This window comes from Physcomitrium patens, chromosome 2, assembly GCF_059467195.1.
Source record: "Physcomitrium patens ecotype Gransden chromosome 2, ASM5946719v1, whole genome shotgun sequence".
NCBI lineage: Eukaryota > Viridiplantae > Streptophyta > Bryopsida > Funariales > Funariaceae > Physcomitrium > Physcomitrium patens.
In genome coordinates, this window is record NC_143411.1 from 10,078,423 (window position 1) to 10,106,243 (window position 27,821).

Genomic DNA, 27,821 nt, shown 5'->3' on the forward strand with positions numbered 1-27,821 from the left:
CACAGTTGAATTGCTTCTTCAGACAATTTTTTTTAACAAGCATCGAACACTTTGGTGCAACTTAGCATGCTAGTTAATTGTCGAAATAAAATCATTTCCACAGAGCCAAATGACGCTGCACTAATTGACGCTTCGTCCTCAAACTAGAGAGGTCTCATCAAACAAGTAATTGCGACAGGAGCTCTGACATAAGACGGTCTTGCTCCTCTGCCTCATCAACTAGTTTCACGTCTTGCTGTTCCCATCTCGATGCATAAGTTGGACTTGCCTTACTGAAGCAATTTTTCGCAGAATCTCTTGTTGGATCAGAGTGTACTCCAAATGGCAGCTCTCCAAAGACTCCGAAAGGAGAATTAGAAGAAGATTTCCCGTCAAGTGTACTATTGTAAGAAAAAGAATCTGCAGAGGGCATATTTGTTATTCCTTTGTTTGCAGCAAAACTGGTAAACGATGACGAGGGATAGCTCCATATTCCATTGATCCATGGGACAGCACTACCGATGGAGCTCAACGGTGTTTCATTGACAGCTATAACATCCGTCATGCGTGAAATCATCTGCTCATCGAAACCAAATGTGTCCTTCAAGACCGCCGTTGCAACACTGGTAACCGTCGAAGCTGTCGATTCATAGCTGTTCTGTGGATGACTGCATAGTCCCCCAGATACCGCCTCATGATATTCGGTATTTGATATGGAAATTGTACGTTGCAATTGTGACTGATCCCGACACTCCCCAAATTGCGATCCAATTATTGGTCTAGTGTTCCCTGACGAATGTAAATCATCTAGGCCTAAGTATGAATGGTACCTTGCTAGATCAGAAATAAATCCACCGGCAAATGGACCAAAACTGCTCTGAGAATGAGAACCAGTGACAGACCAAGATAAAGGGGAAAAGTTCTGGCCGTCTGCAGTCCCGTTCAGCATTCCGGCCCCTTCACCAATAACCAGGTCACTAGAATTTTGGGAGGGTGGTTGACTAAACGAGTGGTGAGAGGACACAATATTATGCAAGAACCCCTGAAAAAGACACAGATTGATCAGGTTCTTCTCTTGCTATACTTACAGCACTTTGGAACAAGGCTCAAGTTCTTTGTGCACCTCCGCAACTGTAATGGTGAACACAATATCTGTTCGTCACAATAACGAAAAGCAGCCGAAGATCACATAAGCAAATAACTTGAGCACTCTGGAAAAGAAAGTACTGTCAACAAACACTAAATCAACTCAATTACCTGGCTTGATTCTTGTGAAAAGTTGCAATATGAACTTAATGTTCTTAACACTTTCAGAGCTGCATCGATATCACCATCAGTGCTTATAACTGCCAACTCCACTTGCTCCTGCGCCAGCATATTCTCCATACTACGTGAAACATGTTGCATGATAATACTATCCTATCCACTCAGCATATACGTGGCAAATTCACCGCATCTCACCAGAGCAGTCAACTAAATACCATATTTTTCTCAGATTCGGTAAGCAAAGATGGCAAATGATCCACTAGTAAATATGACGAACTTACGAACCTGCGAAAAACCTTCAGAAACCACAACCTCTTTCAACACGTTCATCTCTGAAGTTATGTCCTGAAAACAATAAGTCAACAGTAATATGAACATTAAAACATACATCTCATTGTTGCTAAGAATCAAGATGTCAGCATCTAAACTGTTACCGTCACATCCTCAATTCAAAACGTATTTTTATATCGAGCATCTTATTTCTTCCATTAAAAGAAGACTAGAATAGGGGATATGAACATGGACCACACTAGCCAACCAAGTTAGGGAGCTATGGTGCCCACCATCTTCTGTTCATGGTGTACATGCACATTTTTTTGCATGGAGGGTTCATTCCGCAGAAGCCAATCTAAACATTGCTCCACGTCACTACCACACATTCGTAATGCCAAATTCGACTGCCAATCAAAAAACCCATACCTGCAAATGATACCCAATAGGTCTTAAGAATATGTTCTCAACATTCTGATACAAAGAACCAAAATCAACTAAGCCTATTGTTGAAGAAACTGGAATCCAATCATACAATCATCAACGAAGCAATGAAGATGATTGTACCATCACAACAAGAGGCTATATGACTAGTGCTCTATCAACAATTCTACCAAATCAGAAAAAAGAAATCACACTACAACTTGTTACTCTATACAATCAAGACAAAACTCTTCTCAAAATGCTGCATGATTGTTAGTTACAATCATGTAACATTCAAAGCAAACTAGAATTAACACAAAACAGCATTCAGACTTCTGATAGTGCTCGTGCTATAAGATAGCTGAGCAAAATTGGTGGATACGTTGACACGATGCCGAAATAACTCACTCTTGTAATTGTTTGGCAAGAGATTGAAACTTGTGTTGACGTAGAACACTTGTGATACTTTCACTCCATGGCTTAAAGTTAGTATCAGAATCATATTGCTTAGATTTATATTCAGTCTGTATCATAGTGCTAGCAGCTGAGGTAGCTGCCTGTACCGCAGCGGCCTCCTCTGCTTCTCGTTTTTCTCGTGCTCTTGCTGCACGTTGCAAGTGCTTCTTCTCATTTTTAGAGCGTGCTCTACGACAAATTATGTTAGTTAGACCTTCTCAAACCATCTTCAGAGCAACTCCTAACTGTTGTAATCATGCATCGTATTGAAGAATTATAAAATACAAAATAAGGGAGAAATTTGCAACATACTTTAGTCGACGAACTTCCAAATCATCTTCCTCTCCTACTGCATTTCCTACACGTTCAGCACCTGTAGGTTGTCTAACAACTTGAGGTCGAACAATTGAAGTGGACGAGGTCGGTACGTTCGGGTCCGGTGATGGATTGAGAGTTGCTGATTGCGGGGGTGTCTTTGAGATATTCACCTGCACAGGACACATCAAAGAGTCAATACCAGACATAGCATACAGATGTGGCGTGTCAAACAAAGGCATTAAATAAAATAGTAGTCGATCCTAAAATGCCTGATCACTAAACTACTGTCGATATCATGTGTAATTCCACATGCCTGAAAATTTCAGCACGATTGAATATAAAGTAAGGTTGGTTAGTCTACGTAGAAACACACGTAAAACGATTATTACGTCATGCTGACTGCTGGAAGGTTAGCTAAAGATGTTGACATGTTTCGATGTTGATAGATAAAAAAACGTAACCGAAAAATACCTTGAGCCCATTAAGAAGTTCATTGCATCGCCCACGCGTCCAGGGATTATCAACAAGGGTTGCCTCCACTCCACATCGACCAACTGGAAGCACTTTTCTGGAGTCCTTTGAAAACATTAATTGCCGAGAACCATCATCACTACTTTCTAGATTCTGAGCTGAACGACTGTCAAAATTTGTGGCACTGTAATCCGATCGTCCACTCGCGTAAGTATCATTGTTCTTTACATTTGATCCCCTTTTATTAGCAACTATCGCTGCTACAGTTGATTCTCTTGAAAAAACTTTAACTCTACTTGACGTGGTGATAGTGCTGCTGATCGCACTTACACTTTCACTAGAAATGCTTTTATTCCTAGTTATCAAAGGAGATGTAGATGATCGATTCAGAACTAAAAGCTTACGTGTGGTATCGACTTTATCCTTCTCTACTTTGACAGACTTCGATGCGCTCAAATGCAGGAGGTCATCCTCTTTTTCTTTCTTGACAGGTATAGTTGGTGCCAGTGATGGAAGAGATATTTCAAACAATTTGGCTTTCCTCCGCTTCTTACTGTTATACATTAAAAAGCATAAACCACTTAGGATTGAAAATACTAGCAAGGAAGTGGCAGACCCAAAAAACAATATTCAGGAAGTAGTCCAGACTAATGCTACAACCCAGATAGACCCCATTTTAGAGACTTGAATTATGGATCCTAACGATAGTTGAAAGGTCATCAACACTGCCTCGCAAAAAAAGTTGCAAGCAAGCCATCAGATATGGATTAGGAGTGCACTTAATTTCGAACCCTCACTATGTAAATATTATCGACACAAGTTGACCAAAGACCACCTGGTAGTTAAATCGTGTATACGAAGTACTAATCCTATTGCAGGGCTACTGATTACAATGTTCAGGGAAACACAACATTTGCGATGGATTATTAAGCTATTTTTTCATTCGAAACCATCCAGACATTGCAACACTCAGAAGTACTACCTCGAGAAAGACGCTTCATCTAATAATTGCAAATTTCGCACTTGCTCTTGTGAGAAAACAAAAGACACCAATTGAAAGAGAACTTCTACGCAGCATATTGTGAGATGTTTTGGATGAGAAATACTGCATACCTACTATCATTGCGAGCAAGAATTGGATGTGATTTGATCACCTGTGTGATGCAATACATATCGACTGAGTAAAAAATCATGTTTGATCATCCACACCAATAAATATCAAGCTTATTTATATTTGGAACTACTTAGCTCTAACAAGATAGTCATTGTGTTCTTCACTTAAAAAGAGTGACCTGAAGTCTTCTTATCTTTTCAATCACTGGAGAAAAGCAAGTAGCTTACTCGACCAGGACAAGGTTTGTCACTTTTGGAGCCTTTCCCACACCCTCTTGGGCATTGAAATCCAGTTTTGCGTTTCCTTCAAGCCAAACACAACAACATTCAAGTAACTGCAGAGTAAGGGCATCTCAAACTGGATAGCGACCCAAGTCATCAAGTGAATCTAGACCAGTCTGCAAGCTAGCAGACGCACATGAAATAGCATGTTTCCACCTTAAACTACATCCCGCGATAATTGGGGCCACGCAATAAGATCAAGGATAATTGCAGGCAGTGAGTCATATAACCCTGACACAAAAGCATCGATAGACTTTTCAATCAACAATTAAAAGAAAACTAGATTTGTTGATTCTAAATCCATATATTTCCTCGTAATTCACAAAATCTCAATTAATTATGTCAATCTTCCCAACTATACCTAAATACACAAATGGAGATACATAAAATAACTAAGGAAGCAATGTTGAAAGCAGCTTTTAGAGAACTTGAACTTTTTAGAAAAAAGCCATGCCAGCAGCAAAAACTGATGCAAACAGCATATATATTTACGGGATAACTATAAGTTCTATCAAGCTTAAGTTCAACATACTTGTCAAGACGAATGGTTTTAAGATAAGTTTCAATGCAATACTGATGATAAATTGTTGGTGATGGGCACCCCTCAAATGTGCAAGCGATAGCATTGAGTTCATCTTGCGTACTGTCGCAAACTTCACCACAATACTCGCAATAGCCTTCCAACTCATGAAGAGACAGGCACGCCCCAGGAGCCATGATATTTGCAGGTATTAGCCACGAGATGAAGTATTGAAAGGAAGAGAAAGGCCAGGGAAGGTGAAATTCTCAAGGTCAGAGAGTTCCTCTGAAGAGCCGAGCACAAAAAGGAAGGATTAGTAACAACATGCTGAAGAAGGACAAAGAGTAGGTCTAGAGAAAGAATTTATCACAATATCTATCTATCTATATATATATATATATATATATATATATATATATATATATATATATATTTCTTTGCGTGAATTCATCTTAAGAAGGGCAAGAAAGTGAACAGTTCATTATTTAATCCCCCTGGATAAACGAATATATGAATAATGCTTTCAATGTAGTGTTCTTTTTTAGACGTGTCCATAACGAAGCCATCCTTAGCACTTCAAGATAACCTGAATGCAGATTAAACAGCCAAGCACCACATACTTGAGTACAATGGCAAGTTAGCTGAAGATATAATCTAACAGTACTCATAATGCTCGGAGAGTCAACTTACATAAAATCTTCGAGTGCTGTTGACAAATCAAATATGCCCAATGAAAAAGACCAGCACAGGCTGACAAGATCTAAGACTAGATAAGACTATATACTTGAGGTCCTACACCAGATAAACCTGGGAAAAAACTTCTACACTCAGAGATTATACAGGCAATGTGCTAGGGTTTGCAACAATTCGCTAACTCTAGAATAAGGCTATGGTATCGAAGCACTGTATTCATAACTGATCACGTCACCAACTTTCTCCAATTCTCTACGTGAATCCTGTTAGCTGTTGCTCAACAACACCAAATGTGTTGGACAGTACACAGGTGGATGAATAAAACTGATCAAACAAAGAAGATTTTCTTGTTGCACCACTATAAACCCCGAGGCACGTATCACGCACATTTTAGTATAGAATAAAAGACTGCAGTTCAGAATAAGGCAAGGAATAAGCAACAAGCCAAGATCTGTCAAGAAATGAACCTTTCACAGCTTAACTAATAGTCGAGCTAGTACCCTTTAAACATCACATACCCCAATTTCTGACAAGACCTCAATTTAGCTCGTGTAGCCACTTACAGACAAGTCGAGTCGGGGTAGAAGATGAAAAGACTCCTTGCACCCGGAAAACAAGGACATGATCACCAATGTCAAACAATTTAGCAAATCACAATAGTAGAGCAATTTAACTCCGCAGAATTAAAGCATGGAAAAGTAGCACGAATAAAAAAATATTCGCAATCATGTAGGTCTCTGACCAGGCCATGCCCTTGACATTAATACCAAGGAGCACTTTTGAAACGTGAGGTGCTCAATGCGAAGTTCATGGACAATCATCTCCACTATTTTCTCACGTATACCGTGAGGAGACACCTGCTACACTGCATCTGCCTGCTGCCACACCTCATCTAGCAAGAATCTCGAAAAAAATCACAATAAAAGTTCATTACACACGAGACTTCAATACAGATGAATGTAAAATGGTCAAATAGAAGAGAAATCGCAGGATCGGCCCTCGGAAGCTCACGAACCAGCCTGGATTCTGTAGTTCGGCGGCAGAATAGCATCACCACTGCGAAGAAACCTTACAACACGTTCCAACATTAAAAGTTCCATGAGCCCTGTTCCTCACACGACGACCTCGATGCAAACCAGGGTTGTAAATTCCCTACCTAAAAAGCATGACAACATCTAATGCAAGGATAGTAAGCTAGTGCGACGACAACGCTGATCTGCTACTGCTACAATCAATTACTCACTCTCAAATTTTCCATCAACAAAACTTTAAAAAGAAAAAAGAAAAGAAAAAAACAACCATACGGACACAATTGACCTCAGGGTCGATACCAATATTGCGATGACACAAAACTCAACAGAACTCGAGAGGAATTCCGTCGAGATCTACGAGCACGTTAACTAGACCTGAAATCCACGCACCGCATCGGATCAAAACGGTAGCTCAATGTCCACCACCCTAACCTCACATAGAGTTCCACCAACCCTCCACAATCGTCGTCCTCATCCTCAGAAAAACCGATCGACCTACCTGTAGAAACCTCCACCGTTCTTCTGCTTCACCAGCTACAAAATTAACATCGCACACTAAAAAACAAGCCTCGGAACGCCAGAACGGAGTTCACACACCAGCAGTGAAAAAAACAACGAACACGCATCAATGGACGAGGCCCTCGAAGAACTGGAACTCGGCTGCGAGAAACAGTGATGGTCTCGCCTCTTGGAGACTCGGGGAGAGAGGCAACGTTCCCATTCCCGTTCCCTACAATAATCACAACCCTTCCGCTGTGCACGTTCGCGTGAACTCGTTCCCGAAGAGAATTGAACGCCCTGGGGACGTGAACAATGCATGTTCTCATGTTCCCACGTCGATTCCATTGTCCAGTTCGCCGCAACCGCGCACGAGGTCAATGGCACCGCACGAACTTTTACGTCGACAATTTTCAATGGACGAAGCTTCTGTTGCTTCGTTCGTCGGACGACGCTCCGGCTGCTGGCTCACCCATTGGCCTCATTATATATTTAAAAGCATGAATTCTTGCCTGCACTAATCACACTAAACACGTGGAATCATGTGGTTCATTACTGTAATAATAATTATTATTTTTGCAGCATTTCATTGTTCATTGGTTTAAATAATAACAAATGAGGCTTTTGATATATTTGACTCTTGGTAGAGTTTTTCTTCAAAAGTTTTAATTCTGATAAGAGTTGTGATATTTGTTTTGATTTGTAATGAGATTGATTAATTATGTTTGACTCAAAAAATTTATATATTTTCTTGATTGGTATTTTTTCGGATGCATTGTTTGCTAAGTGATAGATAAGCTATAATGTTAAGAATTACAAAATAAATCCAAGAAAAATATCATATATATATATATATATATATATATATATATCCTATAAATATGTTGAAGTATCAAAAATATCCATGTATTGTTGATAATAACAAATATATCTCTCAAATTTGTGATAATAATAAAGGTATCTTCATTGGAGATAAGGTATTACCAACATTCTTTGTTTAGTCATCATCTAAGGTCCAAATTGCAAAGTCACACACATTTCACCACATTCATTTTTCAACCCTGAAAACAAATATAAACGGGGCTTATTTTTAGAGCATTTTTTCAATCTTATAAGTTCACATCATCACTCAAGTAGTAGAAGTGGTTTGCCCATCTAGAAGTTAATTTGGATGCATTCAATTTTATAGACCTATATCTTCACAATATCATGCCTCTATTAGTCTACACTTTAGAAATGACATATCCTTATTATGTAACTTCAAGTAAGTCTTTCTCATGTTCTACTTGTACATTTGCAGCTTTGGCAGTATTTTGCGGAAGCTTTAGGTGTAGCTTAGCTTGTTGGTTGGTCCAATATATAGAAATATGTTACAAAATTAAATTTTTTAATTGAAGGAGATTGAAGTAAAGGCAAGGGGAACAAAGAGGATTTGGAATAGTCAACTGCAAGTGGAAGTAGTTGTATGGCGAGTTAGTATAGTGAAGAGCATTGTAAGGGAGAGGAGAGGCATAGTGTCACTAAGAATTTGTGATGTAAGGTATGGTCTACAAATTGATGAAAGAAAAAGGTACAAGATTTTTTGAATTCTTAAAAAGCAAAAAAAAGATGTGTCGCAAAATCTATGTAGTCCATAGTCTATGTCCTAGATAATAACTAAATAAAGAATATTGGTGATTCTTTATCACCAATAAGAGCCTATTTTCTATTATTATAAATTTAAAGAGTACATTTTTTATTATTAAGAATATGTCATAGACATATGCATATAAACTAATAATTACTTATATGATTTAGATAATAGTAGATAAAAGTATGTCAATTCCATAATATCTTCTATAGAAGCTTTTTAGACACTTCATAGACATTGCTTTGACTTTACAGATGTCTTTAATTGATTTTTTAGATTAGAAACCTGGTCAACAAGTTGGCCATGTGCCACACATGTCGATAGCTTGAAGAACAAGTTAATTATGTGGCCCACATATTGAAAACTTGCCTTGTAAGCTAAGGCATGTATCATGTAAAGTCAACACATATTAGAGGTCCTATATAACATTGCCACATAGCTTTTAGTTAGATAATATATATAGAGGCAAGAGTAAAGCCTTCTTCAGTCTTGTCAATTCCTTTCTTGCTTCTATATTTACTAGTTTAGAATTAAGAGTCTTTAGTTTCCTTGTCATTTGACAATAGCCATTTCAGTTTCTTTTTAATATACATACTACTTAATTTATATTTTGCCACTTTTCTTTCGATACAATTTTTTGAAATTAATGCATCTTCTTTTAGTTCATGTCTTTAATAGATTTACAAGTGTATACTTAGAATATTAAAGCTTTGCCTTCTCTTTATTAAGAGTGGATTATTATTTTTTTTATAAGACATAAGCGTATTAAAAAATATAGATTATTTTCTTTTGAATTAATATTATTCTTAGTATCTTTTTTTTTTTTAAGTCCCTTCTTCTATTTAGCTTGAGCAATATTAGACATTTATTTTTTAAGTATTATCATGGCAGAGCTTCTTGAAATGAAGAGTGTAATGATACAAATACAAGAGCAATTGATGCTTGAGATGCATCAATTCAATTTATCACTACAAGGAGCAAGAGGAATGATAGGAAGTGAAGACGTAGATATGATTGGAGGTGCTTCAACATCTACACCTAATTATGTCCCTTTTCCTATAGTAGAACATCCTTTCGACACCAGAGAATTAAGAATTGCCTTGTTTGAAAAGTTTAATGGGATAAGATCCAATTTTTGAGGATTTATCAATCAAGTACAACTTGTGATTGAACTTCAATCCCAAAGCTATTCAACTCCAAGATCACAAGTTAGATTTATTAGTATACTTCTTTTAGATTAAGCATTATCATAGTTTTCATCTTTTTTTGAATGACAAGATCCAATATTACATAATTTGGAGGCTTTTTTAGTGAAGTTTCAATCCATATATGAAAAATATGATGCAACTCGTCTTGCAACCAATAAGATCTATATTTTACAAGAAGACAATCAATCTATAATATTATATGCTTCACAATTTTATTAATTTGCAACTAATATCAAGTAAGATAATGCTGCACTGATTATTTAATTTTTGTATAGATTATAATATGAGGTAAAGAAATTGATGCTCAACTTATTTGATCCTCAAACATTGAGTCAAGTAATTAACTTTGCTGTAAAGTGTGACAATCAACTTTTCAAATTTTGATCTGAGAGTCAGATAAGTAGGCCCCAACGTTACTATAATTTAATAGCAATATCAATGCCTCTTTAACACATACATTCAGAAGTAGAGGATATTCAATTGATGTGATATGTTTCAAACCTCTTACTGAACAAAAAAAGTCTCATCGCAGTTAGAAAGGATTATACTTATATTGTAGAGAATCTAAGCATACTGTTCAACATGATCCAAAGAAGCAATGCAATTATAAAATGAAGAGTACAAATGTCAAAGAAGATAATATATCAAAAAATAAGTTTATCCGGCTACAATAGGGACCGCGCAGTTTGAATCTTATACAATACCTAATGAAGGTCATATCTTCTCCTCAAAACCCTCTCCTTATTTTACATTAAATATTATTTTAGGACCTATATATTACAAAGCCTTTGTCTTATTAGATTTAAGAGCCTTAGCGTATTTCTTAGATAAAGAATTACATAAAAGACTTAACATATCTTTAGTAAAGAAAATTAAACATGTTCATGAAGAAGTCATAGATGGTTGTCTGTTGTCTTCTGAAGATGTTATTTACAAAATCATTTCTATAGAAATAATAACTAATGGTCATAATAGCTTTGTAGTATTTAATATCATTAGATCTCCCTCTAATCCAATTATTTTAGGTTTATTGTGGTTAAAAAAATAGAATCCTTGAATAGAATGGATTTCTTCAACTCTTGACTTCTCTAAAAGTAAAACTAAGAATATACATAATCAAGTAGAAAATTACAAGTCTAGTACAATTAACTTATGTTTGTAGGTGTAATAGCTTTTTTGCATGATGCAAAGGAAGGATCACCTTGTATCATTTATGCTACACCCATTTCTAATGGTGCAAAGACTTCAAGTGGTATTTCAAGCTAATATAAGGATTTTTAAGATATATTTGAAAAAAAGAATGCATATACTCTTCTGGAACATTGTCTCTATGATTATTCTATTGATTTTTAACAAGGAGTACAACTGCAATTTAGATCAATCTACAATTTATTACAAAATGAGTTGACCAAAGTCAAAGAATATATTGAAGAGAATCTAGCCAAGAACTTCATACGCCATTTCAAATCTCCAACAAGAGCCCCAATTATATTTGTAAAGAAAAAAGATGGATCATTACAGATGTATATAGATTATCAAGGACTCAATAAGATCACCTTCAAGAACACGTATCCACTACCTTTAATATGTGGACTTTTTGATCAGCTGAATCAAACTAAGATCTATACAAAAATAGATCTACAAAGAGTATACAATCTGGTATGTATCAAAAAAAGAGATGAATAGAAGACTACATTTTGAACCAAGTATGGACATTTTGAATATGATGTCATGTCTTTTAGACTTACAAATGCGCCAACAGATTTTCAACATCGTATAAATGATGTTTTTAAAGAATTTTTGGACCATTTTATTGTTTATTATCTAGATGATATCTTGATCCATTCTAAGAACACAAAAGAATATGAACTTCATATTTTTCATGTCTTACAAAAATTAAGAGATGCGAGACTCTATGCCAAGATAAAAAAGTGTGTATTCCACACTACTCAAGTTGGCTTCTTAGGTTATATCATTTCAAACGATGGAATTATGATGGATCCAGAAAAAGTTCAAATGTTTATAGATTAGAAGATCTCAAAAACGGTCTAAAAATCTCTAATGTTTTTTGGGATTTGCCAATTACTATTAGATCTTCATCAAAGACTTCTTTCAAATTACAGCTCTACTTATACATTTGACTTGTAAAGACAAACTTTAATGGAATCAAGCAGCAGAAGCAACATTTAAAGCTTTAAAGACAACCTTTGTTTCTGTACCAATCTTGTATTACGTTGACTTCTCTAAAGGATTCTTTATAGAAAAAAACACATCAAACATTGCTCTGGATGCATTATTATTACAAATGGAAATAGATGAGAAACTTCACCTAGTAGTTTTTTATTTAAAGAATTTTTTAGCAGTAGAGATTAATTATGAAATCTATGACCAAGAGCTTCTTGCAATTGTGGATTCTTTCCAAGAATGGTGCCATTTTTTAGAAGGCACTTTTAGTCTACTTATCGTATATACAAATCACAAGAACCTTGAATATTTCATGTCATCTTGTGCTTTGAATCGTCACTAGGCTCATTGAAACATGTCTTTGTCAAGATTTGAGTTCAATATCACTTATTGGTCAAGAAAACAATAAGGTTTGTTTGATGTCATTTCTAAATGCTCTTATCTTGTACCTAAAGAAGGAGATGCAACTTTTGATTAAAAAAAGATAATTTTATTGAAACTAGAACAATTTCATCTTCGAGCAATAAAATTAACATTAATTATTGATTCAACTTTTGTTAAAAAAATTCAATTATATATGTCTTCTAATCCACATGTTTATGATATCAAGAATACTTCTTTTAAGTCTTATCATACTTCTAAGTTTGAATTCAAGAACAACCTATTTTATTTCAAAGGACGGCTATATGTGTGAGAAGAAGAAGCACATTTATGTATTCTTCAAGTATGTCACAACTTTCTAGCAGCATGACATTTTGGATACAACAAGACTTTGGAGCTAATATCTACAGATTTTTGGTGGCTACAAATGTGGAAGGCTGTAAAAGACTTTATTCAATCATCTGATATTTGTTGAAGATCAAAAACTCCTAGGCATTGATCTTATAGACTTCTTCAACCATTACCTATTCCAAAACAAATATAGTCTTCTATTTCTATGGATTTTTTTATGAATCATCTCTCAGGATCATAAGATTCTATATTTGTAATAGTAGATCATTTTATCAAAATGGCTTATTTTGTACTATGCACAAAATCTATCACAAGTGAAGAAACTGATAAACTTTTTTTTGATAATATCTATCAATATCATGGATTGCCAAAAGATATTATATTAGATAGAGAGACTCAATTTATATTAAGATTTTGGAGAATTCTTTTTAAGATTTTAAAAATGGATATAAAGCTTTCTTTAGCCTTTCATTCTCAAACTAATGGACAGATAGAATATATAAACCAAGTTGTTGAACAATACTTAAGATGTATCATCAATTATCAACAAGACAATTAGCAAACCCTCTTACCATTGGCAGAGTTTGCTTATAATAATACAATGTATTCTTCTATGTAACAAACACCTTTCTTTGCCAATTATGGTTACCATTGATGATTTGACACTTTTGACTTTTCAAAAGTTGATAATCATATGACAAAAGGTTTGGCAAATTATTTGTCAAAGCTACATGCAACAATGAAGGTGGAATTAAAGGAAGCTCAAGAACAACAAAAGATCAATATGGATGCCTATCAAAAGGAACAACCACAATTCAATATAGGTGATAAGGTGTGGTTGCTTCAGCGTAATATGAAGACTACTTGTCTTTGTGATAAATAAGACTATTGCAAGCTTGAACCTTTTCTTATTTGTGGACAAATCAATCCAGTTGCTTATCGGTTACATCTACCAAAGGTAATGAAGATCCACCCTGCCTTCCTTATATCTCTTCTTGAACTATACAAAACTATAAAGATAACAAGAAGAAGACAAGCTCCACCTCCTCCAATAGAAGTGGACAATAATGAAGAATTTGAAATAGAAGAAGTTCTACACCTAAGGCAGCGCCAAAATAAATTGAAATATCTTATCTATTGGCGTAGATATGATATTAATGAATGCACATGGAAGCCAATAAAGAATCTTGCAAATACATCAAAGGTGATGGAGGCTTTTTATTGACAACATTCATCTAAATTAAGATGAAGAATAATTCAACTCAAGAGCTTTCATTTGCAAACTTACCAGATGAGACATTGCAATTGTTACATCTTTTAAGACGACAAAATTGACATGAAGTTCCTCAAGAACGACATGTTTTTCTTCAAATAGACGACAAGATACAACGTATTTAGTATCATGACCTTAGAAGAGACTCTTGATGTTTGGTGATTTTATTAGAGGTAGGAACAACTCCTGACGGTGTTCCAAATGTTTTATATGAATGAAGTTACAAAGCCTTCAACAAAGATCAAATAACATGGTGGTCTTTCTGCCTTGGTATAGCACACTATTGATGGCTGAGAAGGCCTATTAACTATCTTTGAAGAGAACAAAGATCAAAGTATGTGGCAAATATAATTTGCTGCATCTTAGATTTTCTCAACATATAAAGATCGCTCCTCATGGAACTCGTTCCTAAAAAGAGGTGTAATGTCATGGACATATACATGTAAACTAATAATTATTTATATGATTTAGATAACAATAGGTAAAAGTAAGTCAATTCCATAATATCCTCCATAGAAGCTTTTTAGACACTTCATAGACATTTCTTTGACTTTATAGATGTCTTTAATTGACTTTTTAGGTTAAAAATGTGGTGAAGAAGTTGGCCATGTGCCACACATGCGTGGACTACATAGCTTAAAGAACAAGCTAACTATGTAGTCCACGCATAGAAAACTTGCTTTGTAAGCTAAGGCATGTGTCATGTAAAGTCAACACATATTAGAGGTCTTATAAAACATCATCACATAGCTTCTAGTTAGATAATATATATAGAGGCAAGAGTGAAGCCTTCTTCACTCTTGTCAATTCCTTTCTTGCTTCTATATATACTAGTTTAGAATTAAGAGTCTCTAGTTTCTTTATCATTTGGCAATAGCCATTTTAGTTTCTTTTTAATATACATACTACTTAATTTCTATTTTGCCACTTTTCTTTTGATACAAATTTTCCAAGTTTATGAATCTTCTTCTACTTCATGTCTTTGAAAGAATACATGGATATTTTTGATATTTCAACATATTTGAGGAATATATATATATATATATATATATATATATATATATATGATATTTTTCTAAATTCAAATGTCACAATATTATCAATTTTTTATTATATCAAGTTGTAAGCTTATTTTTGTACAAATATTATAATTGATAAGTAATAATTTGATGAATATTTCAACAATAAAAATCATATTTTAAATTGTATCATATCATTGAAGCTTGTAGCTTCATTTTAGTTAATAAATAAATTGATTAGAAGATAACATGAAGGAGTTTAGATTATAATTGTCACAAAAAAGTGCCCACTTTTATTCGTAAAGATACTAAGATTTGAGGTCCTTCAAATACATTAAAGATAGTTCAATTTTATTTTATGAAATTTATACTAAATAAATAAAAATTCAATTAAATATCAAATTTCTTATTTAAAAGATGACATTAATAAGATATTGACAATAAAGAAGCATAATTTAAAAGGTTTTTTAATTAATTAATTTTTTTAATAATTATATATATAATTATTAAATAAATTTTATTTAAAAAAATACCTAATATATCATTAATATAAAACATAAATTTCTTTGGAAACTAATAGGTGAGTACCTCCTTTTTATTGGAAGGACATCTCCATGACACACACACCTATATGCACACAATAAAACCCTTATTTATACAAGAAATATTTAGGTTAATTTTACAATAAAATATTCTTTGAAAAAAATCAATAAGATTTTTTAAAAAAATAAAAGAGTTATATGAAATGTGTTATGAAATTTTTAAAAATTTAATCAACCAAAAAAAGTGAAAAAGAAAAAAAGAAAAGCCATAAGCCATTGCACACAAATCTTTTAGTATAAATTTACTCTAAATATTTAGTGTAAATGAGAGTTTCACTATGTGAATACAAGGGTGTGTAACATGGAGGTGTTTATGCAATAAAAATAAAAATAAAATAAAAAAAAATGGTTTTCCATTTCTTATTTTCAGATTCAAAAGTTATTTAAAAGTTACAGATGGTATATGAGAATAAATTTATCTATTCTAATAATAATAACAATTCTTTTTTTAGAAATAGCTAATATGTTTCTTTAAGAACTATTGTTATACATTTTCATAACATGTCTTTTATCTTATTTTAGTTTTGATATTTTCCTTGATATTTTGCTTGATGTTATTGTTGCACTGAATTTCACAATTACTTCACTCTATTAATTTATTACTGAAATAAACCTTGTTGTAAACCCCTGGTGCAAGAAGTGTGCTCTAAAGCACATGTAACCAACTAGGACTTTATGACTCCACACCATTTTATTACATTCTATTCGATTGTTGATATATTTATTTATTTATTTAATTACTTGTGCTCAAACCACGTCCCTAACCTTGTGGATTTAGATATACAAGGGCTTTGCCTTGATGATTTTTGACCTCATGCTTGCTCTTCGGATTGTATTGCAGAAGTGATGTACACACTCAGCTTGTCAAAGTCTAGTGTGTCAGCATGGATGGATTAGGGCTTACTTAAAGGTGTGAATGCAGCGAATACAGGCTATGTTCACAATTGTCTTAATATTGGTGTACTTTATGCGGCAGGTTAGAGACCATTTTCATGTGCAACTGTTTGCATTCTATTCAGTACAAACAGGGCAAATTCATCTAAAGAATAGAATGTTGTATCTGTCTTATCTATATGAGTTCTCGTCCACAAAACCATCGCTCGAGGAAACCAGGACAAGAAAGAATAGTGACTTTTACTCAAACAGAGATGGATGATTCAAATTTTTAAAAAAGATAATTTTATTACTTGGTAAAGTACAGTACATTGCAATTGAGGCAGAAACAGAACATACACCTCCTCCAAAACATTTGTGGCAGTTGCTAACAACAATACCTGAACCTCATTTGCGATGTCTGTGTTAGTCAAACTAAATGGTCAGGACATAGAACGTAACCCCGAAACCTATACTGATGTTTAACAAAGCCTGTGTCACGCCGTTTCAATTCATAGTTTGAAAGAGCAGAGAATGATCAATACGCCTACCCACTAAACCGCTACAGACATGCTGTCGATTCACTCCAGCTGAAATATTTTACATTTACGACTCAGGAATCACCAAAAACAATTCGGTTGAATTCCCACACTGTAACCACCCGTAATTGACCCTGGTGGATAACGTACATTCTCGAGAGAAATAGTAGATCAGTGTCCAATGCGTGACGGCAGCTTGCACTGATGAGAAGTCCTGTCCTCGAGCAGCGCCACCTAAAATCTAGCCAACTCAAGTGCTACGAGGGCTGTACTAAGCATATCATGAGGTAGATAAACCTTGCTAGTTAAGTTCCAAAAACACTAGCTACTACATAATTCTGAATGAAAGCAATGTGAAGTAAGATCATCTCACGGGTTGAAGTCAGTAAATCCAGAGATGGAGTAGGTATTTCCATGGCCAGATGACACGGGAATAACCGAACCTCTGGCTGCATTACAGCTAAATCACTAATTAACAATCGTCAGTTAATACGATGGGCAAATTCATGAAGAAGTAACATCAGGTTTTAGCAAAAACCTGGGCTTCAAAAGATCCTCTAGAGCGTTAGTTGATCCACCCTTCGGGAGTCTACTTGAAAGAAAAACATTCCTATGATACAACAACTTGTCAGTATCCTGAGACTCCTTGGGAGATTCCGAATCCAACTCGTCGATGCTAATAAAATCTGCTCGTTCATCACCTGATTCTGTGACCTTGTCACCCACATCATTAACAGCACACAAGTGTTGTCTTTGATATTCTCCCTCAGCTGATGCAGTGGGTGCAAAATACCTACCTTCTCTTTTAGAACCTATGTTGTCTTTTGATGTAGATGTAGGCTGTTTTTTCTTCTTCGGATGACGAAGTTTACAGGTACTTGATGAGCATTTCCCTGTCACAGCATACTGAGGACACACATACGTGTGCTTCTTGTTGCACTGCCACAAAAATACCAATATTCAAACCATCTCCCTTAATATGCTGGATACTTAAAATAACCAACATTTTCGAAAAACCACACAAATAACTAACACTTGCATAAACTATGTAACCATGGATTCACAAACATTTCTTTGAGAATTATCCGCTTGATCTCTTTGCCCATATATCCTCCTAACTAGCAGCAAGCGTCTGAGAGGATGACAAACGATCCTCGAACTAACATCAGAACTTAAGAGGGATCAAGAACAACACCAGATCTGCTGGCAGATAATGATGCTTGGCTTTAAGTCCAGAGTTTTTCGAAGGAATCAACTAACGAACGAAATCAGGTCACGAAATAGTCACGAAATGTTTCTTCTTCACTTACATCTTGAAACCAGTGAAAAGTGTATTGTTGATGATAGTTTGCCTTACCATGTCACCGTCAGAACAATAGCCTTGGAGGAAGCCCTCACAAATTGGAGCTTTAGGATTGACGTTGACATGCCTGTAAGGACAATTTTCATTTGTGCATAGACCTGCAGAGCCAGCATAAGCTCATTCCACAGATAGTAAAGCCACATCAAAACTCTACCAAAGAAAATTAACCAAACATAAGCTCAAAATGATATCATCGACGGGTGATAATGTTATCACATAAAACTGTCGATTAAACAGGGTCGTTGAAAGCCTGGAAGGTTAAAGTGCAAAAGAACGACTTGAACAAACAATTCACCATCTGTTCCTAAGCATAAAATCAGAAAATAAGCCATACCTTCAAGGAAGTATGAGCAGTCTGACATGCGTTCTGGAATAACCTGCAAGAGAGGATTGAGAAGAATGGGAACGAGGAATAAAATAGAACGAATGTACCACTATAAGATTTACTTGCACACAACATCACCAAGATCAGTGGTCTAGCATACGTTCCTTCTCCGCATCAAGGTTGATATCATCACGATCAGCGGTGGCATGAGACTAATACCGCCTCAAGGGATAGAGCAGGAACACGACAGTAGTACCAAAGAAAGTGAAAGTACTGCTGATAGACTAGCTCTTGTGCTTGAAGAGCCTGACCAGACCAATTCATACCTTATGGGTCAAGCGGCATGCCGGATCTGAGCAAGACCCTCTAAGAAATTTTGTGCAAACAGCCACCTTTTCAGGATCGTGAATATAGAGACATTTACCATCCCCCCTTTTGCATACACCAAACCTTGTATAGTACACACAAAAGGCTTGCTTTTTAGCTCTGCGTAATCTAGCGTTGTGAAGGCTCCAGCGAACTTTCTCACTTGCAAACACACGGGCAGTTGTCCTCGAGTCCCTGACAAGCTGATTGCCAAATCCTTTCCGTACATACCTGCATTTTGAAATGAAATTCTCGTCTAAAAGTCCTAATCCAGAATGCAATATGAGCTTCTACTTGATAAGATGATGAAAGTCAACTAATATACTCTTTAACATTGGGCAATGAGCTTCAAGTTGCCAGACCAGAACCATTCAATAATAGATTAGAACAATAGTTTCTGGATAAGGAGCTGTGAAAGACAAATGTAACTTAGCGGACATAACAAAAACTTATGACAGACATAATAAAAACCAGTGCTACAGCGAGAGACTCTGGGAAAAATGACAAGCACTCACACAGCTCCGCCAATTCCGCCAGATTCCACCGAAGAAACCGAGGAAGGTTCAACAGACCCTGCAAACAAAGCATCATAACATTCTTATCATACTCTTGGAGCAAAGATCCCAAGACGCAGAAATCATTCCAAGCTCTTACCAATCTGCATTGACGGCTTCAGACCCTTGGGAAGTGAATAATTAAACCCGGAATTATATATTTAGACAAATACAACTGGAACAATGTGTTTCCCTTCTCGGCAGTATACACAGCCCCTCAAAAGGAAAATTAGAGTATGCATCAAAGAATCAATATCACCTCAAAACATGCAACCAGCCGAAACAACATAATTTAGTCGATCTGCAGGTATGATAACTAAAAGCTGCTAATCAACTTGAACACTAGCAAAAATATCAGATACTGCCATTGGAACATTATTTAGGGATATTGAACAGGTCAAATGCAATACCTGAGTAGAGCTTTGCTTGATTATCAGAATCCTGCAATGACCTTCGCTCAACTCTGGCCTTTGCAACCGCTTCCTTCTTAACCCTTTTCTCTTTTTCTGCTTCAGCAACTACTTTCGTTGCAGCCTAAACATCGAGCACATGCAAATAGAGAAAACCAAGAGGAAGTTAGAGCACATCACTTGGCGTATAAATGCACTATGGTCAATAAATAATCAAGGAAAGAGGCCATTGAATAATATACCTCACTAGCAAGTATGGATTGTGTCATGAGGGATTTTGTCCACTTCAAGTTTGCCCCACTCCTGCTAACGACACCTGATCGGTGGAGTGAAAATCCATCTGCAGATCGAGTGTAGACTGGGTGCCCTGATCGATACTTCTGTAGCTGATTTCTGTTACAAGAGAAACGATGACAAGGTGTCACTACGGTAAACATCTCAAACCGAAAGTGTATGCTGGAGTATTTTCAGGTATGAGCCAAACTGAGCGCACACAAATGTATGATATCCAGTCGAGATGCCTGAGATATGTTCACACCTTCCACCACTGCTACGACTCAAGCAGAGGACATCTACATGCCAGACACAGCTAGATAGTTACTATAGTGACTGGATGAAGCAAACGACATATTTTCCGTGGTTGATTGATTCGTCATCGAAAGGAAAAAAGACACCGCAAAAAGAAAGACGCAATACTAAGACGTCGATGATCATGAAAGTAAATGTAATTACATGAACACATCAGAAGTGCGACATTAAAAAGCTAGCCAAATTTCAGCACCTGTTCTTAGACATGTTGCAAAATGAAAATTTCACTGAGAAAGATATCACGAGGTAAAGAATCTAGGGCAGGAGGGACAATAAGTAAAAGAACAAGAGACATAGAATAATTTGAGCTAAAATGTGTGTGCAAATCATGTATGTTGCAAATGTGATGGACATAAATCTGAGAGTGTGCACCAAAAATCACTCTACAAAAACTATGCTGTCTAGTTGAGATCACACAACAGTTTACACCGTTGTGAGTAGCTCTATGCAGCACTTAAAAGCAAAGAAAGAACGAAACAAGCACTATCCCCGAAGTTCAGATGTTGAAACAAAAGACTCAAATTTGCTCAAAAAATGCTAGAATATGGTTGATGTTGACCCTATATCAAAGCTTACATATTTGGGAACCAATACGAACTGTCAACGCCTAGTGTTCATCAAAATAATAAATAGGACAAGACAAATGTACGAGACTGACCTTATATGGAAAAATAATGCACCCATTTTCCCTTCATGTGGAGGTCTACCACGTCGCAAGCGTGGTGCTACAATTTTCGCCCTTTTCCAAGGAAACAGAGGATATCGCTTATTTTTACACACACCCAGGACAGAAGTATTGTGTTTGCCCTCATTACTAAGAGTCCAAACCTTTGCCACGCTATGGACTCTGCCATTCTTTTGGGATAACACTGCAAATATGGACGACTTACACCATCAGCAACAACTTTTAGAAGGATACATATGAGGTCTCCACTGGTGTAAACATTTGAAACTATAAAATCCCCAATCATTTCAGCAAGTCAATACTGTTGATATGTATGTCAATATAAATGCGTAAAGAATCATACAATACAACATGCGGATTGAGCTAGAAAACAACCTCTACCAAGCTTCGTCTTCGTCTTCGTTTGAGCAGAATATTTCCTCTGCCGGCTCGTAGATTTCATCTGATCACCAACTTCTTGGAACAAAGCATCGTTTGCACTACTTTCGTGGCGATGACCGCAGCGGACAAGTTGATTGGTTTTCCTTTTAACATAGCCTAGAGGAACATCACATTTCTCCATACCAGGTCTTGAACTCGGTGACGCAGACGCTGTGGACGGTCCAACTGCAGACCGATTCAACTTTCTCTGCATGAACAACTTTTTCCCAGATACCACATACCCGAACGTCTCATCGGAAGCTCTACCTGACGGCTTAATAGCGGGGTTACACGCCAAGGTAGTGAGGTCACTGCTTGCCTCGACGCAAGTGGGTCTGCATGGAGATGATTTGGATGAAGGTGCAGAGGGTATGCCTGTCACAATTGACTCAGGATGAGTGGCTAAAGTTTCATCTCCAGCAGGATTTGATCCTCTTATCGAAGAAAGCATTGGCTTTTCAGACGGTTTTGCACAAATAGTATTCATTTTAATATCCGGATTCTTTTCAGAAGGACATGCAGTAGAGGTGGTACTTGGGCTGAGGGCACCAACTTGAACATGTTTCGGTAACTGTGATGCAGACAAAGCAAGACTCTTACCAGAATCTGTCGCATCTTTCTGACGACATCTATACGAAGTAGTAGGCTGCGCAATGACATTGGCTTGGCAAGAAACTTGCTGCGTAGGAAACCTTACTATACTAAACTTTTTCCGGACGTAGGCACTGGGTTGGACAACTACCGCGGGTGCATGGCGAGGATCGTTGGGGAATCTTTGAGAACTGACAGATGTGGGTTCCCTACGCCATGTCTTACTACTCCTGTACGAGCGTAGTTCCGGAAACTGTGGTGCAGCTATTGATTGAGCTGGGGGGTGGCTAGATGCAAGGTGCGTATTTACTGGCTTGAGAACTGGTACGGTGTTCATCATCCCATCTTTCAAACTGGATATCTGATTCTTGACCGAAATCAACCCTCGCTTAATTTCTTCGGCAACAGTATTAGTCTTCTTGCCATTAGCTGCAGTGTCAACCACAGTTGTCACTTGCTGCATGTTATCGCCATTTTCAACACGCACTAGTTTACGCCTCTTGCCCAACTCCCGCTCGACATGCAAAACTGCCTTATCATTTTCGGCAGAAAGCTGTGGGATCAACTTCAGATCTGCTCTCGACTCATTAACAGAAGCCGCTACCTCGCTTGTAAAAGCCCTGGCCAGTTTTGTAGAATCTGTATCTCCCTCGGTAAATCTTTCTTGCGGCTCATTTCGAAAATTTCCTCCTGGCCTAGCCAACTGATATTCTTCTTTATCTGATGTGTTTGACAAGTCAGAAGACTGTGGCGCAGTTGTTATGTCTTGTTTCTCCTGCACTATGCAAGCTTCTCCTTTCTCCGTCATGACATTCCGCAACTTTGGCATAGAAACTAATTTCTCACTAACCAACCCACCTGGTTGCTTGGCCTGCTTATGTCCTGGTAAGCCTAATGAGTGGTGTAGTTCAGAATGCACAGATTGGTGAAAAGATTCTGCAGTTCTGTCATTGACTGGAGATTCTCCGTTGGTTTCTATACCTGAGGGTATCAATGTACTTAAGCTGGTTCCAGAAATGACGACCTGCCGATCTACGACCTCTGTCAACGAACTGACCCTCGTATCCCCTACACACGGATTACATCTGGACATCACTGCAGCTTCTTTTCCAGAATGTAGTAGCTGGTCTATCTGTACGATTTGTCCATCCACAAACGACTCTTCCAGTAAAAATTTCGTCGCCATAGAGGACGATTCCAGGGTTCTAAATATAATTTCCGAAGGCTCTGAAGAGTCTCTCTCTTTACTGACTTTCGAAGTAGGTAAGTCTTGTAACATGTGCTGGGAGCACGAAAAACCGAGAACATCCTCTTGCAATATCGACTCACCAGGGGAATGGGACTTGCCCAATGACTCAGAGGGCTTTAAGTCAGATCCAGTTGGCGTCTTCAGTAAATTGGCGATGGGAATGAGTTCGGTCTTGTGGTCAGTAAGAATCACTTTCTGCCCTGTTCCCTCATTGAAATCTGTGCTAAGCTTACTGACTGTGACGAGGTCATCATCGGTTCCAAGAACCACAGTTGGAGAATGAAGAGTAACTTCCGATGCCAGACTTGACGGATAAGTAGAGGCTCTAACAGGACCTGATTCTATAATTCCATTTTCCAGGAATTGTCTATTTTTTTCCGATGGTACCAGAGATTTCCTTTCCAATAAGGACCTTGAGCCCGATACAGACTTGGAATCCTTTCCCGGGTGCATCGTTCCTTCTTGCACCTCATCCTGAATCTGCCCAGACTTCACAATAGAAATCCTTTTCTTGTGTTCTTCTCCTTCCTTTGGTGTATCCTTGGGTATCACAGTACCTACATCATCAGTATTAGAAATTTCAACAAAAGACGGCTCAGCCGCAGCACCAAAAGCATCTTGTACTCTAGAAGTAATCCTCTCTGGTTGGATATCCCAGTCCACTTCTAAATCTTGTGATACTTTTACAGGCTTGACGTTAGAAATATTTCTGATTATTTCCGATGAACTTTCTGCAACAGGTTGCATAGAAACCGAGTGCTTTCCAACAATCAGAGTCGCATCTTTTGAAATGCTCGAACTTGCCCTCTCACCAGAAAATTGAACATTATTCTTGTACAATGGCAACTTATTGTCCAAGTTCCCATGTTGTTCGGGCTTGGTTTCTAGCCCTGCAAACTTTCGTCTTTTGCTTGGCCTAAGAGGTGGAGGCGATCCTCTCTCATTCTTGATCTTATCCGTTGAAAGCCGCACAATGTCTAAAGAGTCGGTCGCCTTTTGCATCACACCGATGTACCTGCAGTGTGATTGCTCTTCTGTTGAAAAAACAGGAATCTGACACCCACTTCGACTTCTTTCATCTTCCACATGGTCCCCAACAGCCCTTGAGGAATGAATCATTGTAGATCCATCCGGTGCTGCTTTTCTTTCTACTCCACTCTGCATATTCGCGGATATCCCAGAAGCAGCATGTTGATCAGTCCCACCCGCAAAACTGGTCTTTCTTCCTAGTAACCAAGGCGACCTATCACCGTTCCGTATACAACTTTCGTCTGCCCGTAGCGCCCGTCTGTGGCAATCCGGGTATTCTTCCGGACTCCGAGAATGAAGATTTATTCTGGGTAACCCAATACTAAGATTTGAAAGTTCACTTCGTTTAACTTCATGTGAACCATTCCTGTATTTGTTGGTTTTACTATTAGAGCGATAAGATCTAGGGGGAGCCCGCAAGGAGGATCGATCAATATGTGTAGTCGGTCTGGACAAGCTAGATCTGGTACGTAATTTCGACTCCAGAGATATATCTATACTGTGGTGAGGTCGATGACCATCATGTGGAGACCACAACCCTCTATCAGATAAATTCTGAGGTGAGATGTGCGGAGTCCTCGAGTCCTGTTTATCACACCAACGCTCCATACGTCGGTCATCAGGTTCAGGTATACTCCTGTACTTCATCTGCTTTCGTGAGTGCAAGGGAGAAGAGTGAGACCTATCTCGATTGTAGAACCTTTCATCGCTGATTTCTAATCCGTCAGACCTTGTTTTCTCAAACTCCAGGTGACTTTCAGCTCGTCGAGACGTCGGCTCAAGAAGGTTGTCTTCCAAACGATCAATTCTTGGCAGCTTGAATGAAGGCGTTCGCAGATTACTGTCAACACCTTCATAACTACGCCGTTTTCCTGCCTCGCGAGTGCTTGCAAGATTGTCATCCTGTAAATTCCTTGACCAACAAATACCTGTGTACAAAGCCAGAGGTGAAGTTACCTTCGACACTGATGTAGGAGAGTGTGGTCGAACATGCTGAGGAAGTGAATCGCGGCTCCAACTCTCATTTTCAGTATTAGCACCACGAGACTGATTCAGTAGTTGCTCAACCCAAGGTTGCGGCGGCAATATGTAAGGCTTAGAAATATGAGGATCTACGAAGTGATTCTCACAAACTCTTCCTGCACCGGAGGAACTTTCATTTAGAAACCAACCACGTCTATCTGCCCCTCCGTACACGGAAGACCCACGCATGGTTTCACGTATTCCAAACAGGTGTCCTGACCGATCATCGTGGTGAAACTCAGACCCAAGTGTGCTCGGTTCCGCAGTCCGAAACTTCATTTCTGGCTGTATAATAGCTGAGTTTTCCGCATACGGAATTTGGGGCCCGAAACCTGGAGGACCACTCTGTGTTGACAGTCCTTCAGTGAAGTTGGATGGACCCCTGAAACTCGGAGGAAAACTCTGTGGAGGCAAAGCCTTGTTGTAAATAGATGAATGCCTGAATCCGGGTGGACACGCTTGTGGAGGGAGTGTTTCCGAGTGCATAAGCGGGGGCCTAAATCCAGAAAGAAACGTTTGTGACGGGATTGCCTGCATCTGTGCTTTCAAGTCCATCCTTTGGGCAGAGCATTCAGCAACCAAAGTCCTATGCCGATGTGCCGCCATCGCTTTCATATCCCAGGTTTCTGCAGCTGCTGATCCAACTGAAGCTGACATACCTATGGACCCTGTCGCCACTATCATTCGAGGCCGACCATTGTAATTCTCGTCATGAGATGGGGGACCGTGTCCACCGTTATACACACCACGAACTCCTGGCGCAATAGCCTCCATACGTAGTGCTTCTCTATGAGAAAACCGTAAGCCACCCAGGCCATGGCTCCCGCCATCATTGCTCCTAGTATATTCCGGCCCGAACCCCGGCGGCATCATCTTCTTTAAAACCAGCAACAATGTCCAAAATATCTCTTACAAACTATCTACCTGCAAACGCAGCCATTCTCGAATTGAGTATGCTTATAGAATGTCTCGCTCCAATTACGAACTCTCTACTCTCCCGTTCAATTCACAACCTAAAATAACTCTAAAGCATGTTGATATCTGCAGGACGGACATGTCGGAAGTCTATTCCTGATTATTCATCAAACCCTCATTTTCGAATTTCCTGGTAAACTAAAAACTTGCTTTTGCAGAACGCCACCAAACACGGGAAAATCCAATCTGTAAGCAAACTGGGTAGAAAAACACAAGAATAAGCCCACCATTAACACCAGAACCCCCACACTGATCGTTCGCCCAACGATGACTTTGATACCTGCAGCACACGCAATCTTATGACCTAATCCACTCTCCACAACACATCATTTGCAGTAGTTTATTACCTACCGAAAACAACAACGACCGTCTCCAACAATCTCTGAAATCAAGACACTACACTATCAATTAACGATCTAAAGCTCCTAAAACTCCTTCACACAACACACAAACAAACAAAAAAAAAAAAAAAAAAAAAAAACACTGCAACATGCACCAAACTCTAGGAATACACCTATTCCCGGTTGAATTAAGGACATTCACCTGCTCAAAACAGCCACGCCAACCTTCTCACACATTCACAGCGCACACCTAAACAGTCTTCACCTAGCCGAACAGACTTTCCAAGGGATTGTGCAATCGGGCCCGACTCGGCCCAATTTCCCTGCTCAATGAAGCGCTTCAAAACTTGAACTTCACCGCAATGGAGCGAGGACGCATCGGGGCCTTATCGAGAGTCTCGGCAGATTGTGAGGATAGCCATGAAGCCCCGCTTCACAGACTTCTCGTATCCTAATTAGGGCTTCACCTTCACCATTCATACTTCAACGCGAATTCTGAGGAGTACTTTCTAGATGCCGGAG

General features: G+C 37.9%; 2 protein-coding genes across 18 annotated transcripts; both read right to left on the reverse strand.

Moving 5' to 3' along the window:
* On the reverse strand, window positions 1-7,481 carry LOC112275015 (uncharacterized). Of its 13 annotated transcripts, none has more exons than XM_090245954.1 (11): window positions 7,322-7,481; window positions 5,111-7,197; window positions 4,525-4,600; window positions 4,297-4,337; window positions 3,184-3,736; window positions 2,707-2,882; window positions 2,347-2,583; window positions 1,809-1,944; window positions 1,531-1,590; window positions 1,237-1,344; window positions 1-1,021 (listed from the first exon to the last, which is right to left on the reverse strand). In XM_090245954.1, exons 2-11 carry the CDS (start codon window positions 5,293-5,295, stop codon window positions 158-160), a joined length of 2,436 nt encoding a protein of 811 aa, XP_090102080.1. In that variant the 5' UTR covers window positions 5,296-7,197; window positions 7,322-7,481; the 3' UTR covers window positions 1-157. The 13 variants fall into 13 exon arrangements, with proteins under 13 accessions (XP_090102080.1, XP_024360731.1, XP_090102096.1 ...); XM_024504963.3 differs by having other exon boundaries at window positions 5,111-5,383; window positions 7,322-7,479; XM_090245970.1 differs by having other exon boundaries at window positions 5,153-6,859; window positions 7,322-7,477.
* Window positions 7,482-17,121: 9,640 nt separating this feature from the next.
* Window positions 17,122-27,784, reverse strand: LOC112292602 (uncharacterized). Of its 5 annotated transcripts, none has more exons than XM_024541275.3 (12): window positions 27,502-27,734; window positions 27,186-27,238; window positions 22,692-26,907; window positions 22,047-22,466; window positions 21,645-21,855; window positions 20,641-20,791; window positions 20,399-20,522; window positions 19,950-20,007; window positions 19,395-19,665; window positions 19,078-19,120; window positions 18,738-18,841; window positions 17,122-18,319 (listed from the first exon to the last, which is right to left on the reverse strand). In XM_024541275.3, the coding sequence occupies exons 3-12, from the start codon at window positions 26,854-26,856 to the stop codon at window positions 17,885-17,887; spliced, it is 5,982 nt and encodes a 1,993-aa protein (XP_024397043.1). In that variant the 5' UTR covers window positions 26,857-26,907; window positions 27,186-27,238; window positions 27,502-27,734; the 3' UTR covers window positions 17,122-17,884. The 5 variants fall into 5 exon arrangements, with proteins under 5 accessions (XP_024397043.1, XP_024397050.1, XP_090102111.1 ...); XM_024541282.2 differs by having other exon boundaries at window positions 22,047-24,488; window positions 24,744-26,907; window positions 27,502-27,640; XM_090245985.1 differs by lacking the exon at window positions 27,186-27,238.
* Between the last annotated feature and the right edge of the window lie 37 nt (window positions 27,785-27,821).

What these genes read in the sequence shown, in the direction of transcription:
- LOC112275015 (XM_090245954.1), bottom strand. Translation starts at nt 5,295, where the DNA reads ATGGCTCCTGGGGCGTGCCTGTCTCTTCATGAGTTGGAAGGCTATTGC. An exon ending in CTTGCTCGCAATGATAGTAG is followed by an intron (nt 3,737 to 4,296) that starts GTATGCAGTATT and finishes AATGTATAACAG; the next exon opens with TAAGAAGCGGAGGAAAGCCA. An exon ending in TTGGAAGTTCGTCGACTAAA is followed by an intron (nt 2,584 to 2,706) that starts GTATGTTGCAAA and finishes AATTTGTCGTAG; the next exon opens with AGCACGCTCTAAAAATGAGA.
- LOC112292602 (XM_024541269.3), bottom strand. Translation starts at nt 26,856, where the DNA reads ATGATGCCGCCGGGGTTCGGGCCGGAATATACTAGGAGCAATGATGGC. An exon ending in GGCGGAATTGGCGGAGCTGT is followed by an intron (nt 19,666 to 19,949) that starts GTGAGTGCTTGT and finishes TTCAAAATGCAG; the next exon opens with GTATGTACGGAAAGGATTTG. An exon ending in CTGCTCATACTTCCTTGAAG is followed by an intron (nt 18,842 to 19,077) that starts GTATGGCTTATT and finishes CTGGCTCTGCAG; the next exon opens with GTCTATGCACAAATGAAAAT.